The sequence below is a fragment of the Bidens hawaiensis genome, unplaced genomic scaffold (genome assembly GCF_021521415.1).
Source record: "Bidens hawaiensis isolate Kalapana, Puna unplaced genomic scaffold, B.hawaiensis_p1.1 tig00009513_1, whole genome shotgun sequence".
NCBI classification, from domain to species: domain Eukaryota; kingdom Viridiplantae; phylum Streptophyta; class Magnoliopsida; order Asterales; family Asteraceae; genus Bidens; species Bidens hawaiensis.
Genome location: NW_027491706.1, coordinates 903,909 through 922,137, shown reverse-complemented (window position 1 = coordinate 922,137; position 18,229 = coordinate 903,909). Strand labels below are relative to the sequence as shown.

General features: G+C 32.5%; 1 protein-coding gene across 1 annotated transcript; it reads right to left on the bottom strand.

Moving 5' to 3' along the window:
• Nucleotides 1-9,677: 9,677 nt before the first annotated feature.
• Nucleotides 9,678-16,071, bottom strand: LOC143532616 (uncharacterized). The gene is made up of 9 exons (XM_077027621.1): nucleotides 15,426-16,071; nucleotides 13,928-14,770; nucleotides 13,150-13,254; nucleotides 12,385-12,537; nucleotides 11,791-11,954; nucleotides 11,426-11,573; nucleotides 10,600-10,722; nucleotides 10,401-10,488; nucleotides 9,678-9,895 (listed from the first exon to the last, which is right to left on the bottom strand). Exons 1-9 carry the CDS (start codon nucleotides 15,948-15,950, stop codon nucleotides 9,729-9,731), a joined length of 2,316 nt encoding a protein of 771 aa, XP_076883736.1. The 5' UTR covers nucleotides 15,951-16,071; the 3' UTR covers nucleotides 9,678-9,728.
• Nucleotides 16,072-18,229: the final 2,158 nt, after the last annotated feature.

The window sequence follows — 18,229 nt, the reverse complement described above, 5'->3', positions numbered from 1 at the left end:
AAAATGCCCCCCCCCCCCCCAATAACACTCGCTCAATCATTACACAATCATGCCTTTTAAATATTTTAATAATATAAATAAAAAATATAAATTAACAATCAAAAAACTTTTAATTAACTAGCCCTCCCCCCTCCATTATAAATGCATCAAACCTAGCTAAAATGAAGGAGGAAAATGAGGGTGGGGGACAGTATGTGCCTCGCTTTACCCCACAACAAAGCTCACAATACGTATGATCTAAATGTGGAGTGAAAATGATGAATTTCAAGAATGCTATTGAATGAGCAATATTTAGGATTAAAAAAAGCCACACTCTTTGTAAAAAATAATTAATCAAAAAAGTTCCTTGAAGAAAAGACCTAATTAGGGACTAATTGGTTGCTTTTAGTTAAAGTAATCAAATATGTTGTTATCACTTCAAGCACTTTAAGAACAAAACAATTAATCCCTATATACTTAATAATATTAGTATTCAATTAATTAATTAATTAATTTGTTTTTTAAATGTTTTCCAAATTGTCAACACTCACCTCTCAACAAATCCATTTGCTTTAGCATCCAAAAAATTGACTTTGCTCTTATCTTGAAATTCCTTTCTTAAATACTTAAATCTTTGTCTTGGAAGAGAAAGAAGATATTTAGCATAGACCATTTGAAAACATTAAAATTAATTTTTAATTATAAATTAAGTCAAATGGAGTGACAAGTTTGACCTTTTGAATTAAAATGTCAAATAACAATACTAGATAGGCATGTATAGGGCAGTTGGGCTAAATGAGGTAATGAGAATTTATAGTTTTAACATTTTATGCTAGTCATGGAAGGGGTATCCATGTTGTTTCTTTAATTTAAAAAGGAGGGAGTATCTAATAGAACAATAACCAATTTTTAAAAGTGTTATAATTAGTTTACTTATTTATATTTTTCTGAAATCGCGTCACTAAATCTTCAAATCGAGTCTCACCGATGTTTTGTACGTCAAAAAAGAAATGAAGAATAAGATGTGGGGGTCGGAATTTGCAATATATGTAGTTACATTTTAAAAAAAACTTATAAAAACGTTAATATATTAAAACTTAAAAATAAAAAATAAAATTTACATCGCCGTTCAGCGTGAACTTAAAAAAAAGATAAAAAGATTTCCTATATGAAACAAAAAAAGAAAGAAAAATTGGATTCTAATAATCCAAACTATTAACTATTAGCCAATAATAATCCCAACTAATAAATTGACTGGTGACGATCCCAACTTTTAGTATGTTGCCAATAACAATCCTAATCTAACAGATTACTAACTTTGTTAGCCATGTTCAATTAAGTTAGTGTGAAATGACTTAAATACCCTTTTTATTATAACACAAAAGTTATATGTATGTTATATGCATCTTTCATCGCCTGTATTCACCAAGACCATCACCGCCGTCTCATGCCGACAACCACCGCCACAGTCTCCAACGGAAACCGTCGCTACCACCAATGTCATCGCCATCGTTCCATCTCTTCCTCTCTATGTTTGATTTCCGGTCAGATCTAAAGAGATCTGCAACTAAAATTAGATCTAAATATGGAGGTAGCGACGCGATGGTGATGGCTTCTCGGTAGAAACAATGTAGGGGTGGGTGCTTGTCAGCCGGAAACGATTTCGGTGGTGATTGTTAGTGGATGAGTTTCCGGGACAGTTTGAAAGATAAGAGGGATGGTCTTATATTGTGGTTGTTATTGTCGGCCAGAGACGCTGGTGGTGGTTGTCGGCCGGAGACGGTGGTGGTGGTCTTGGTGGGATGCAGATGAAGATGGGTAAGGACAAAGATGTGCATATATGTCTGTATAGTTGTTGAAAAGAAACAGCTTTAATTAATATTACATATTTATAATAAAAGGGTATTTAAGTCATTTCACACTAACTTAATTAAACATGGCTAACGGAGTTAGTAATCTGGTAGACAAGGATTGTTATCGGCAACATAACTGATAGTTGGGATTGCCATCGATCAATTTGTTAGTTTGGATTATTACTGGTCAATAGTTAATAGTTTGGATTATTAGAATCCAATTTTTCAAAAAAAAAGGCTAAAGAAACATGTTAAAACCTTTAATTTAATAAAATATAAAAGTTGGGTGACTTAATTTAAACATTTTTTAAAATTAAGTGACCTAATTGGAACACTTTTGAAACTTAGTTACTATTCTATGAAGTTGACATATATAACTCCAAGAGCATTCTCAATCCATTTTTTAAAATTATGTGAATGTAATTTGCAAATTAAAGTGTGCACTTGTGAGTGGTTGTGAGTGTAAATTATAGACTGGAGAGAGAAAAGCTAGTGATTTTTTTTGTAAATTTGAGAAAACTTTTTTTGCCCCTATTTATTTTTGATATTTGTTGAATTGGTTGTGCGTGGAGTAGATAGAAAACTGTAATGATAAATGTATAAGAAAATATTATTTAATTAAGTAAAAGAAAGAAATGTGTTGTTTTTAGTATAATTATAAAGATAGTGATGAGAGACGGATTGTGAATGTTGTAACTTATAAGCACCAAATTATACTCTATTAAATATCTGGATGCTGGAATCTTAATTCCACTAGTTTCATGTTATATACTTATAATCACTTGAAATCCACCTTTTTAACATAAGCTACGATTTACTTAATCTCGTTGACCATCATGGTACTACAGAGCCCTTTAATTTCACCAGCAACATGTTCTCTTGGTTACAATATGTTAATTATATTAAAACAACATAATAATAAAAACGAGTTGGATGTCAAAATAAGTCATGTAACTATTTTTAATTTATTAAATTATATATTTTTATAACAAAGCAATTAATTGGATGTGGCTCAATGGTAGAGCACTCACTTTACTAGTAAGATATATGGGTTTAAACCTCACTATCACCAATTTATATTGGAGATATAAAGGATGACCCTGGCTTGTCAGGGTTCGAGTCCTGATCTCACCCCGTTTTACCGGCTCCTCGATGTCGTGTCGTTTGGCGGGCGTATGGGTCGGGTTTTATCCGGAGAATCCCTCAATAGGTGGACCGCTAGGGGCTCCGTCCGTTCGGACTCGTGGCCGGCTTGGGCTACCTTTAGCCATTAGGGACCGCGTACGAAGTACCCGGCGTTACTTAGTTAGTCGTTCCAAAAAAAATAACACAACAATTAATTACATTGACGAAAATATCAATTACTATGATCGTTGGTCGTCCAATATCAAATATTCGCAAAGAAATTAAATCCCTAAAGAAAAATTATAGAAAAATAATAAAATATTTAAACACATCTTCAACCAAAATAACTTAAATAAGAATACAAAATCATAAACCTTTTTACTTGCTTCAAAATAAAACTTAAAAAAATTAAAAAGGACAAACAGATACGCGGCAATTCGATGGGTATATAAAGAGAAATATCCAATGGTTAAAAAGTCATTTTTTTAATAATGAGAAAATTTCAAAAAATAAGTATTTATAAAAACAAAATTCCAGGTTATAGTTTCAACGTAGTTTTTTTTAATAAGAGGGATAATTAGTTTTGACTAAATTACATATATTTGGGAAAACTTGTTAGGGTGTGTGTAGTGGGACGATAAAGGGGTTAATATCGCCCCAATGTAGCCATGAACACCCCCTTAACACCCCCCCACCGTATATATATATATATATATATATATATATATGTAGGCAAAGTATAGAATGAAAATCACTTGAGTTGTGAAAACCCATGAAAACCCTATGTAACATCCTTTTTTTTTGTTACATGTAATACAAAATATCGAAACATTAAAAAAAAATTGTTTTGCTATTTTTTAACATTTTTTTACTAATTTTTTATATGTTTTTAGGAGAATGAAAACGTTATATTTATATTAACATTTTTTATTAACTTTAATTGTGCACCACAAAATTTAATATTTAATTAAAAACATATGGCTGAGAATGAGTTTCTAGAATTTTCACTAGGGTGTTCAAAATCGGATATCCGGAGTTTCGGATAGTGAATTTATATCAGAATCCGTATCCGAAATTTCGGATATCCAACATTCGGATATCCGAAATTTCGGATATCCATTCGGATAGTGAAACGGATATCCGAAATTCTAAAAAAAAACAATTTAATCTAATGATTTTATTTATTCAACAAAATAAGGATCCAGAAAATTACAAGCATGAAAATGCCTCATTTCAAACTTTCAATAGCAAAGATTGCAAATTTATCTCTGGAGAACCACTAACAACCGTCAGCCACCAACCACCACCGTTCCCCATCTCCGTCTCCGTCTTCATTTCAGATCTGTTGCAGTGAAGGCGGTACAGATCTGTTACTAGAGTAACTCCTTGTGATGGCTGGTTCATGGAGGTGATGGTGAACTAAGTTTGGGGCTTGTGAACGGAGATGATGCGGTGGTGGCAGTGTTTGGATTTTGGATGTTGAGTAAGAAAATAGTTGGTAGAGAGAAGGTTAGAAATTGGAATTGGGAATGCAAACAGTTTACAACTCATAAATCATATAAATATAATTATATATAAAAAATATAAACAAAATTTTCTGATATCGGATATCCGAACTATCCGAAAAATCCCAAAAATACTATTTGAATCCGAATCCAAATTTTCAGATATCCGGGTTTCGGATATCCGAATTTTTGGATATTCGAAATTTCAGATAGTTTGGATACGGATACTCGGATAATTCGAATACGGATTCGGATTCAGATCCTTTTGAACACCCCTAGTATTCACAACTAAAGTGGGTTTTTATTTTAGCCTAACCCTATATATATATATATATATATATATATATATATATATATATATATATATATGGTAAGGATCCTAAGAGAACCATTGGCAAATTGAGAACTTTGAGAATCATTTTTGACCACTAAAAAAAACCTCTAAAAAAATATTTAAAAAATTATAAAACAAAAAAAACGAAAATTTTAAAAAAAGTAAAAAAACCAAAATTCTTATATTTCATTCTGGTTTCATTAAAAAACAACCGAATTTTTTTTTCTTTTTAATTCGTATTATATCTATACACATATGTATACTTTCATTTAATCTCTAGTTACGTAATATATACATATGTACATTATCATTTACCTTAAATTATACATATGTGTATAGAAAAAACATGTTTGTACATATTATACATATATGTATAATAAAAAAACCGATTTTTTTTCTTTTTAATTCGTATTATACTTATACACATATGTATACTTTCACTTAATCTCTAGTTACGTAATGTACACATATTTACATTATAATTTACCTTAAATTATACATATGTGTATAGAAAAAAACATGTGTGTACATATATGTATATATTATACATATATGTATAATTTAGCTAAACCGAGAATTTTTTTTTTTACGCTTTTTTTTTAGAAACCGGGATGATAAATGTTGGGACCAGGATTTTTGATCCTCGAAAATCAAGTATTTTTGGCAACTGTTAGCAGGACTAAGGATCCTTAGTGGTTCAAGGATCCTCAACAATCAATTTCAGTTATATTCTAATCTATTTTTTGCAGATAAAACACGTGCTTACTGGAAATTCCTTTTCTTGCGGACGAGATATTTTACCTGGTCTTCCCCTCTCGTCCAAGCTCTTGAACGGTCAAGTTGAAGAAGTAAACGAACGTGGCCAAACTTATAGCTTAGTTAGTTACTAGCCGTTAGACTTACTTGTATATATACATTGAGTGATAGCTGATTAACACACAACACTTTTAGCACTGAGAGTTCATAGCAAACACTTGTATTCACGATCAGCTATCATGCTCATTCTCATCCAGTTCCCTATCCTTATATCCATATATATCATATAATTACACTAAAAAACACTACATTTCTCTCTCCTGTTTAATTAAATAATATTTTTTTATACCTTTTTCATTACAGTTTTCTCTCTCCACCCTATAATTTACAAAAAAAAAAATCACTACTTTTTTCCCAAATTTACAAAAAATCACTACCTTTTCTCTCTCCATCCTATAATTTACACTTACAACCACTCACAACCCCACCCTATAATTTACAAACCCTCCTCACATAATTTTAAGGAATAGGTTGGGAATGCTCTAATTACTGCAAATCCAATTGCTATAGTACCATGACATCTTTGTAATTTCTTTTGTTTTCCTTGGCATTTCCTTTGAACACCAATTAATGAATTTGTATAGTATAATTTGATGATTTCCAACTTTAACCCGTTATTATATAAAAATTCCATGTTTGGCTCCTGATTGGTATAGTATATTTTGATGCTTTTCAACTTTTGCCCATTATTACCTAAAATTTTCCTCTTTGGCCCTTGATGTGTTGATTTGTGGACATGATACAACAACGTAAACTTTATGTGATTTTTGAATATACCCCGCAACGTGTTTATTATCTACGCTTTGAATCGAGCTAATACCAAACAAATGCCCGCTGCAAAGGGCAAGGGAATCCACTAGTTCATTTGAGACGTTAATTAACAGCACATGGGTTACAGACGATGACAAAAAATGTCATTTTACCCTAAAATTCTCCATAACAATATTACATTTTTATGTTTTAATACAACAAGATTTTATTTATAACAAGCAGTTTAGAGCATTGGAGAATCAAAGAAAAAGTAGAGACAAATCTCTTCATATGACTTGCACCCTCATGTGCTTATGTCATCCAATCCCTCACCAAATTGTTAAAAAAAAGAAAACAACATTTGTGCTAAAAGTATAAAACAGTAAAGGGTTGGTCTATTACTCTATTTCATATCACCATCAATAAATCCTATTAATAGCAAAGTTATGGTAGAGTCTGAGGAGGGTAAGATATAAACAGTCTTACCTCTATCCAATAGGAATAGAGAGGCTGCTTCCAGTGAGACCCCCGGCTCGATAGTGGTTTTGCATCAAGCCTTGAACATAAGGCACATAACACTCAACCATCGAGACCCCAACCGATTGGTGCATATACCCTTATCTTTTGGCTATCAACGCCACCACATGATGTCTGATTAACCTTCCGTCATTTTAACGCAATTTTCACGAAATTAGTAAAATAACGTCAAAATTAGTACAATTTCATTTTTGCCACCCAAGAACCCACACTATTTTATATGCAAGACACAAAAAATTCTTAAAAATGCATATAAAACTGCACAAATATACAAAGTCCTTTCAGTCAAGTTTTAAGCTATACTCAGATTCTTAACGTTCACATTCATAGCATCAACTTGTTTATCAGAATATATAGATCAAATTCATGATCGTTTAATCTAATCTCAACCTGATGTAAAATAGTGATTCCATGTTCAACGTATGCATTCATCAGCTTATGTAGAAACACGTATTTTGAAAAAACTCTTAGGTCCTGTTCGTTTCAAGGATTTGGAAGGAATTCTAAGAATGAGATTTTAAATCCCATGAATTGATATGTTCGTTTCATTAAACGAAAGAATGGGAATGGAAACTAAATCCCATCAAATCCCACATTTCATGGGATTTCAAAATCCCACCTCTTTTAAAGGATTGTTATGAAAATAAAAACCCCTCCAAAAAAAATTCAAAAAAATTAATAAAAAAATCATAACTCAAAATATAAATCAAAAATGAAAAATGTAAAAAAACTAAAACGTTTCCTTCGTTGTCCTCGTTCTACAAAAAAAAAAAAAAAAAAAAAAAAAAACCCGAGAATGAAGAAGATTCCAATTCCAATACATATTAACCAACCAAACACATGAAAGAGATTCTCAAACATTCCATTCCAATTCCAAATCCTTTAAAAAAAGTCCGTGAAACGAACGGGCCCTTAGAGCGCGTTCGTTTCACATAATTCGTGGGAATTCTAAGGAATTGGAATTGAAATCCCACGACATGACGTGTTCGTTTCGTTGGAATTGGAATCTTAATTTCCTTTTGATGCGTTCGGTTGTCAAGGAATTGGAATTGGAATTGAAATTCAATTCCTTCAAATTTCTTTAAATAAAAGGATTCTAAATCCTTCTCAAATGTGGAGGATTTGAAGTGAATTCGTCGGAATCTTTTCTCAAGATTTTTTTTTATGAGAAAAACGAATAAAATATTCTGGTATTTTTACTTTTTTTGTTTTCGATTTATATTTTGAGTTTTGATTTTTTTTTTATTATTATTTTTGAATATTTTTTGAATGGTTTTTGATCTTAATAGAAAACCCCTAAAAAAATTCAAAAATAATTAATAAAAAAATCATAACACAAAATATAAATAAGAAACAAAAAATCTAAAAAACCTAAAATGTTTTTGCCGTTATACTCGTTAAAAAAAAACATTTGATTCCAATTCATTTGTCAAACGAACACACAAGAATGGAATTGGATTTCAAATTCCAATTCCTATTTGAATGTTCAGATTCCAAATCCAATTCCTTCCGATTCGAAATCCTATGCAAATTCCAATTCTAATTTCATTCTATTTTATGAAACGAACGCGCCCTTAATATTATTCACTTCCCAAAACTTTAAGACCAAAATCTAAATCATAACCCGATACTAGATAGGCGATAAAACTTTTCAACAATACTGCAATAACCTAATTAACCTTTAAAATGGATGGTTGTTATTCTAAGGGTTACAAACCGTAACAAGTTTTCAAATAAAGGTAATTCAATGAGAGGTTTTTTTTTTCGAAATGGCCATAATTTGTGTACATCATAAAGGTTATAATTTGTAATTTAGTCCTAAGTTTTTTAAAAACTTGTTGAAAAGAAATTAAGAATCTTTTTATCTTCCATTTTAAAACGGTCAATAATATCCATCGGTAATATCTTTTGAAATTGATAATCACGACTGTATTTATCACCAACGAATTACCATCGGTACGAACCTTCACCGTTTCACCATTTTTAACGGTGAAAGTCAATTTCTAATTGTTACAAGGGTCAGAGATCGGACAACCCGTAGATTGGTTCATATATTCCATTTTCAATAGCCATATTTTAGAAGCTTCAAAATGAAACTTTTAAATTGCTTTTGCTTTTTAAAAAGCAAATAGACATATTTTAGAAGCTCACCCAAACACCCCCAAAGTTAATAAGGGCCAGGCATCTAATTAAATATGAAAGACTGGTAATCTAGTTCATCATTTATTTATTTTTTAACTTCAAATCTTGTTAACACTTGGACATGAATAAAGGATCTAGAGTTGATTTTCTTAGTAGATTAATGTGGACTCCACGGCCTGACTTCGCCCCACAAATCAGAAGTCCGCTACCTCCGTCCATGCTTCGCCACCTAGACCCGGGCCTCAGATGGTGGAGCGTGTTGTGGGTGCTCTTATCTTAGTTTATCGGAACAAGGACTAAATATGTTTAAAGCTTAACCATCTTCATCTAACCCCTAACCTTCAACTAAAAAAATTATGATGCAGTTAATTCCAGCAGATGCCCAAAAAATGTCTATAAAGCATTGTGGTGAGAATTATTTATAAGATCCAAAATGATCCCCTAGGCCTTTTCACATATATGCTATTATAATTTATGGTAAATAAATATATTATTGCCTGCTAAAACAAAAGACAATAATACTGTCGACCCGCAGAGTTACTACCAACACACACACACACACACCATTAACTTAAATCCGCAAGGGCCGCACCACGTTGCTTATGAAAGATTTTGGGTGCAGAGGGTTTTGTTTGTTATTTTGGATCCCGTTCAGTAATAAACAAATACTTATCTAGGGTAAAATGGTCATTTCACATTGTTACCCGCTGCCATGTTTCTCAACTTTTGAGAAATTTCTGAAAAAGATGGTCTTTCTGCTGGATCAGCCGACCAACAACTTTCCATTAAGGCCTTCCATTCGGGATCGCACCATGTTGGGATTGTTGGACGTAATGAGTTGTTCACGATTCCTCCTATAATATAAGTACGAGATTAATACCAATACCATAAAAAGCCAACATGTTTTCTTATTAGCACAAAAGGATCCCATAACCCTACTTTCGTATATTAAGGCCCATAAACTTGTTTAAAGCACATGTATCTGTGATATTAAAAATTAACACCAATTACTTGCACAAATGGTTACACACATAATAAGAAACCTAATGAATTTTGCCATATTAAAATACAAATTTATACCATCTTAAATGATAAAGAAATTATCATGTGCGCAATTATCAATTACAGGCAGAAAGACACTTCCTGACAACTTTTAAGGGTAACAAGTTATTATTTTAAACCTTTTTTTCACAAGTACGTGCATTCTAAACAAGTTTAGCGACTTTAACAAAATTTAACAGCGGGATAACATAGCCTGTGAAGTTTTTATAAATACTTAGGCGTCACAAACATGATTAGAAAATTTATTTTATTTCAATAGTAATAATAAAATTGAAATTTAATATATGAAGGACGTACCAATAATCGAAGCACAATGCATATCTCCGTAAGGTTCATCACCGGTGAGCAGTTCCCACATAACAATCCCGAATGAGTAAACATCAATCTAGATATGAAGAATAGAAGTAAATAAACGGCCTTATAAATGAAAAGATTTTCAAGTGAAAAAATAACGGGATAAGGGGGTGTCTTAGTAATTTCAGATTTGGCGGTGTACCTTTTCCGATACCATGTTACTTTTGCCACTAAGAAGCTCGGGTGCCATCCAGGGTAATGTTCCTCGAACACCACCGGACACCAGAGTGTGCTGTTTTACTTTCGATAAACCAAGATCACCAATCTACATATATGAAAATAAAATAATGTGATTAAATTAAATAGAAATGGCAAACATGTGTGGTTAGACATGTTGGGTAACAGGTAAAAATGGGTTTGGGTCAAAAGGGTTCTGGTCAAACTAGACCAACGAGCCAACATTTTGTTGTCTATTTTTCGAATTTCATAAAACAGTGAATATACAAGATAGGGTTACAAAAAATAATGTTACTAAAATATTAACTCATTTAAAAAAGTAAGTTCTAAGCAGTTTCAAGATTTTGCCATTTTGACCCGTTATTAATTTACCATACAAATGAGTAACTGCCATCTTGAAAACAATTATAATTACTAAAATAGGCAAATATAATAATTAATGACATAACTATTATCCAACCAAAAAATAAATATCAAATATACCCATTCAAAACAAGTAAAATTTATGCTTAGCCATCTCATTATAAGCAAACTCTAATATGACTATTATACCCTTCTCCTTACACTTGAGACTCTCGTACCGTAAATCTTTATAAACGAAAAGGGTATTTATGTCATAAATATGATTTGGGTATATTTGATATTATGTTTACTACAAGAGGCACTTTCATATATACCCTTAAAAAACTTGCATAATAACATATTATCCAGCCAAAAAAATTAATACCAAATATACTCATTCGGAAGCATTTGAGTTGATATATTAAACTAACCCTTAATAAAGCACATACCTTGCAAATTGGTCTATGCGGATCCCTCATGTTCACAAGAAGGTTTTCACATTTTAGATCAAAATGCACAATATTCTTTCCATGCAAATATTCCATTCCGAAAGAAGCATCCATAGCTATAATAAGCCTCTTCCGCCGGTCAATAGTTCTGTCACCATAAAAATGCAATATTTGGATGTTAGTTTATTTATACAAATTAAAAAATAAAAATAAAAAAAATCTTGCAGAGACCAAAGTCAACGCTTTCTAATGATTACTAGAATTGAAACATTGCCAAAACAGGATCTTGAAATCTTGCACTAAATTTGAAATCAATAAGAGCCTTTTAAAAGTATATTATATGGAAAAAGAAACGTAACGGGTACCTGTCCTTTTTCTGTAAGAATTGCTTGAGAGATCCATTAACCATGAACTCCGTTACGGTTGCCAACGAGCCATCAGGACCGTCACGAACTATACCGTAAAACGATACCACATTGGGGTGATGTAATGAGCTTAAAATCAATGCTTCTTTCCAGAAATCTGCAATCTGTATACATAACCTTGATAAATTAATGTTTGATAAGTTTATAACCTCACCATAGCTTTGCTATTGGTGGGATATACTGAGTACGATGATGATGATGATGATGATGATGATGATGAAGTTTATAACCTCACCAAATGAATATTTTACTCCATTTAAAAAAAACGAAAAAAAACAAGCAACACGCCATACAAACATACACACGGAATTTGGCTTGCTTTGCATTAATCAACACAACACTTACATAATGTTGAAATCTTTAAAATCATGGTGCATGCCAATGATGATAATATCAAATAAGGTAGGTTGCTTTGGGGAAAACATTCAACAATATTTTTATATCATAATCTATAAGTAAACAACCTCATTAAACAAATATTTATTTATCTAAGTACAAATATTTATTTATCAAGTTTTAATGTGGCAATCATACCAGACGTTCTCGTTCAGACGGTCTCCCAGCAAAACAACTGGCCTTAATTCTTTTGATTGCTACATCGGAACCCTTCCATTTCCCGTGATAAACAGCTCCATACGTACCAGATCCCAACTGCTTTACTTCCTCAAGATCATCATTCTTTATGGTCTAATAAAGAATATAAATAAAAACAATGTCTAAATTAGTTAAAACTTTCAGTAAGTTTATATATTTTAGTTGGCCATGCATAAAAGGTAACCCAAGAGTTGGAAACTTGAGCATAAAAGACGAGAAAAAGTGGTGAGTATTAAAGGATACATGTATCGAATTCGCATATCTGACTACTAGATTCATGTTTCCCTAAAATGTCTTTTCATTGGTTCATATTTCATGATAAGCAACTAAAAGTTGGCATGCAGACTTATATGGCTAATAACTTTGTTTTTTTAATATATATATATATTGTTATTATTTAATTATAAATATTATTATTATTATTAAATATTTACTAAAATATAAGGTTTAATTTAACCAACCCAATGAGCCAGTTATCGAGTGAGCCGCGAGCCGACCCCGGATCAAGCTCGCCTCGTTCACAAATCGAGCATGCAAGCATTTTGAACAGCCCTAATCGCGTGGCCGCAAGATTATTTTCATGAAATTATTCCAACACTAACATAAAGGTATGGCACACCACAAATATTTTTCTCTCTTATCTAGCTTCGGTTCCGTTTGAACACTAAAGATATATTATTTTTCAATTTGAAGGAAGAAAAGAACCTGTAAACCCCTAGCAATAGCTTCCTCTTCGGCCTTTGTCGGTTCAATTTTTGTATTATTTCCGGCGTCACTACCAGATTCCAACTCCAAATCTGCAGATGTATCCTATAAAATAAACAAGATTAAAAAAGAGCATGTCAAACTGCTCGTGTTTGGTACGGATCAAAACAGACAAGTCAAGTTAGTTTGACATGAAATTGTGTTTTGTCCACTCTTAATAAATGGTTAATGCATCAGACATGATTACACGCTAATATTATTACAATAATACTGAAATTCAATACGTTGTTTACATTAAAGATAAACTTCACATGATTTTCAACTGACTCATTTCCTTTTTAGCCAAAAAGTTTTCGCTAACATAATTAATCTTTGAAAAATACTTAAAATAATAATTTAATTAGTTACTTAATAAAGAAAATAGCAAATTTACTTATCTTTGTATAATAATATTATTAAACTAGTTACTTTAAAAAAATTACCAAATTAACTTATCTTTATATATTACTAGTGCAGTGCATTATGATGGCTACTAAAGAAGCTATTTATTTTCAAAAATTTTACTTTTAGCTAAAAGATTTCAATTCGGTTTATACAGCTGGAATCGATTTATTCGGTTCCTAACCAAATTCTAATTCAGCTATTCAGTTCGGTTACACATCTTATTTGGTTCAGTTTTCGGTTACGCCCAAATATAACCCAAAACCGAATAAACCAAACCAATACTGATAGGGAAACGGGTCAAAACTGCCAACTTTCACCGGAACCGTTAACTCACCGTCGCGTTTAAGTCTTGCACAGTCTCTTCTTTAACTTTAGCATCATTCACAGGTTCTGTAGCTGATTGAACAACTTCAGGACTCAATTGAACCGGTTCAGGAGTAAGTTGAACCAGGTCAGACGTAACTTGAACCGGTTCAGACGTACGTTGGACAGACACAGGAACGTTTTGCATCGGTGCAGGCACGAACTGGAACGGTTCAGACGTAAGTGGGACAGATTCAGGCATGTTTTGCATCGGTGCATGCACGAACTGAACCGGTTCTGACGGCAACTGATGGTGACTCGTATTCTCCACCCCAATTGGAACCCTAGAACCATAATCCATTGCAGTCCTAGCAAACCCTAAATTAAACGCACCATTTTCTTGTTTCGGTGCACCTGATGCTTCAAAACCTGGATGCCCATGAAGTTGACTTTGACCATTTCTCCACATAACATTTGGATGCACATAACCCGTACCCGCTGCATGATTATGAAACATCTCATTACTGAACTCGGGCCCATGACGATGATGAACATAATGATTACCGTCTGGATACGCGGTGTGTCCTGCATTAATATTCATGTTATAGAAAGATCCAGGAAGTATGTTACCGGGAAAACCTCCAACATTTTCTTGTAAATGTTGATCATACATGTGTTGATCATACGCGGGTTGATGATACATGGGTTGATGAACGCGATCAAAACCTTTGTCGATTGGATCACCGTAAGGAGAGTGATAATGTGAAGGGGAGTATGCCGGGCTCCATGGGGACTCCATTTCATTAAACCTATGACTTGAAGATTGCTGATGTGGAATTCTCACTTGCTGCAAATTAACCGGCAATGCATAGGCCTGTAAACGAATGTTCAGTGAGCTGTTTGGGGGAAAGTTTGTTTGTCCGTTCGGTTAATAAACGAATGGACATGAACACGTGTTTTTTTTGTTTAATTAAATGAACGAACATGAACAAGTGACTTGTCCATTTACCTTCGCGAGCGTTTGTTTATTTTCATGCAGTTAATAAACGAGCAAATATGAACACATTTTTTGTTCATTTAATTAAACGGACGGACATTAAAAAAATGTCCCACTCTTTTATTTGCGTTCGTGTTAATTTATGTTTGTTCATTTACATTTGCTTATATTCGTTCACTTACGCTCGTTTATAACTATTAAATTATTCATGTTCGCTTAAATATTCATTCAAAATTTATTATTTACCAATACTAGATCTAAACCAACAAGATTTTCATATTTTAAAACCCTTTGTTTGAATAAATCTCTTTAATTTTGGAATGTTTGATGCATTTAATTTGGATATTCACGCTTGCATTTAACTCGTGTTGGTTTATGTTAGTTCATTTATGTTTGTTAACAGTTCTCTTTATAAATAACCCACAAACATAAATGTACATGAACACATTCACTTTCTTAACGAACTAACACGAACAAGAAAATCCATCCGTGTCCTTTCGTTTATTCGATTAAACGTAAACGAACAAAGTACCTCAAAATTCCTCTGGTTATGCACACCATCATCAACATTAAACTGATTGAAACGTGATTCAACCGACTCAAAATCATCAACCACGCCATCATTATGACTATTCAAGGCATCAACATACCTCCTCTCATTATCCCTATCAACAAACCCCACCGAATCATCTTCCATACCCGAAAACAAGAACAACCTAACACGCGTAAACCCGTCTCCAAACCCTAACTTTTCATACTCCTCAATCATATTCACCACATCATCATCGTTCACAACCGATACAAGCGCATCGAGATCCTCATCCGGCTGCTGATATTTCAACACAGTTGCAGATTCAAACAACTCCTTCATTTTATTCATCAGTTCATCAAACCCTATATCCCTCGGAACACTAACAATCCGTGTCTCACCACCAACATAACGCAGTTTTCCGTCTTGTGGGCGCGGTAATATGCTGCCATTAAAGCTACACAAAAACTTCAATCGAGCATTTTGATGATCCTCATTCAAATTAGTACCCAAATTAGGGTTTTCCATTTCAACTTGTATATCGTCAAATTGCCAACGATTCCACCAAATTCATAAGATTACCAACAAAACCCTTCAATAACAATCGACAATTCGATCAAACAACGAAGGAATTTAACTTTTTAACTAATCAAGTGCAAATTAGGGTTTTCCATTTCAACCTGTGTATCGTCAAATTGCCAACGATTCCACCAAATTCATACGATTACCAACAAAACCCTTCAATAACAACCGACAATTCGATCAAACAACGAAGGAATCAAACTTTTTAACTAATCAAGTGCAAATTAGGGTTTTCCATTTCACCTTGTGTGTCGTCAAATTGCTAACAAACCCACCAAATTCAAACGATTAGAAACATAACCCTTCAATTACAATCGACAATTCGATCAAAAAACGAGTGAATTTAACGAATCAAGTGAAATTTAGGGTTTATGGGTTTCTGGTGAGTGAATCTGTGACGAGAAGTGTGCGAATGGATCAGTGAAGATTTGGGTTAAGATTTAAGGAGGAATTTAAGTGATTTAAATAGCAAAATTGGGGATTTTTGTGGGGTGATGAATGTGTTCTAAAGTTCAAGTCTGCATAATAATAATAATAATAATAATAATAATCTTTATAATATATAAATCATCAGTTAGAAACCTCTTAAATTTTTTAATTTTTAAAAGATACCAAACTTGTTGCTCAATATACTACTCTCATTGCATGTCTTAAGTTAGTTATATGAGTATTATGGTCTTTTAAACAACACCCTTTCATGACACATGCACTTGTTGAATTACATTTTCAAATTTTACCCCTAAACTATAGTTAGTTTTTGTAAATTTAAATAATAATTATTCTTTCACCCTTTTAAGTTTACCTACATATTCCTCATATTTCTATTTTTTTTCTTTTGGTTTTATATTTATGAATATATTAAGTTTTTCTAAATTTCGAACATACCATTGTGATGTGTCAAAATTCATATGTATTCTCTATTTGCCAAAACCCTAGGTTAACTATCACCATCTAGATTTCCTAACAAATTCATGATTGTTTCTTAAACCCAATTGTGCCGCTGATAAGTACGAAGATGACTACACCGACACTGCTGGATCGGTGACAATCTACACTCGCTTTCAATATACGTTTGGTTTGACCATGGATTTGGATGTGAAAACCATGGAGCATACCACTGTCGATTATGATCTATAAAGCCAAAAGAGCATTCATCGGAGCCGGAGTATTCTACCCAACGCTTTTTGTAGCAAAATTCAAGCTAAGTTCAAATGGTGGGATCAAATTGATCAGGTATGATGTTCGCTTATAATTCATCTTGATTTTTATACAACATGCTAATCATAATTTGATCTTGATTTTTATTCAATTATGCTTCTTCTTTTGCTATTTTTTATTTTTTTTCAACATTTTATTTGCATATTTGTTTGTATTTCTATGTAGCTAATTTGCCCTAATTTGAATATCATGACCTAATCTTTGTTTAATTTGAATCAATATATTAAATCAATGAGAATTTACAAATTGAATTAATGTTATTTATGTGGATTATACCAACAGGCTTTGTTAACACAAAAATTGATCATTGTAACCTGTAAATTTAAACATGTTTTCAAAATTGAGACTAAAATAGTTGTATCCGGGTGCTATTTTGAAGTTTCTATAATGTAAACTTTTTCAAGTAACCCGTTTTGGTTTAATCATTATTTATGCTCCAAATCAGATAATAATGTAACATTTACATGTCTATGCTTGATAAAAGGATTATGTGCCAACAAATTCGACAATTTTATTGCGAACGTGACGTTTTGTTTGTCTTATGTTTTTTTTCCTTTCTCAGTTGTTGCAGTGCTGTAGGACTCAAGTTGGATTAAATCAATTAGGTATTATCTCTTTACTCGCATGAACAACCTTTCCATGGTATGTGTATATATGTATTTGTGTGTGTCCATGAATGTTTCTATATATCTATATCTTTGCAATTGTTTTTGGTTGTTGTAGTGTTGCAATCAATCTTTAGCGAGGTTCCCTGGTGATTCTTGGATGCATTGTGTATTATAACTGATGATACGGACAAAGAGAATGTAACTAAGACTGATGTTGTAGTTGCTCAAATAGCATTAAATCAAAAGACAAATTGCATACGGGGCCTAACGGTATACTTGCTCTCATCACTATAATGATAGTCAACTTATTTTGTACCATATTAGTTGAAAAGATGTTTAACACGCTGACGATGTGTTTAAATAAAATAAATAAAATTGAGTTGCTCTTCATGATCTTTT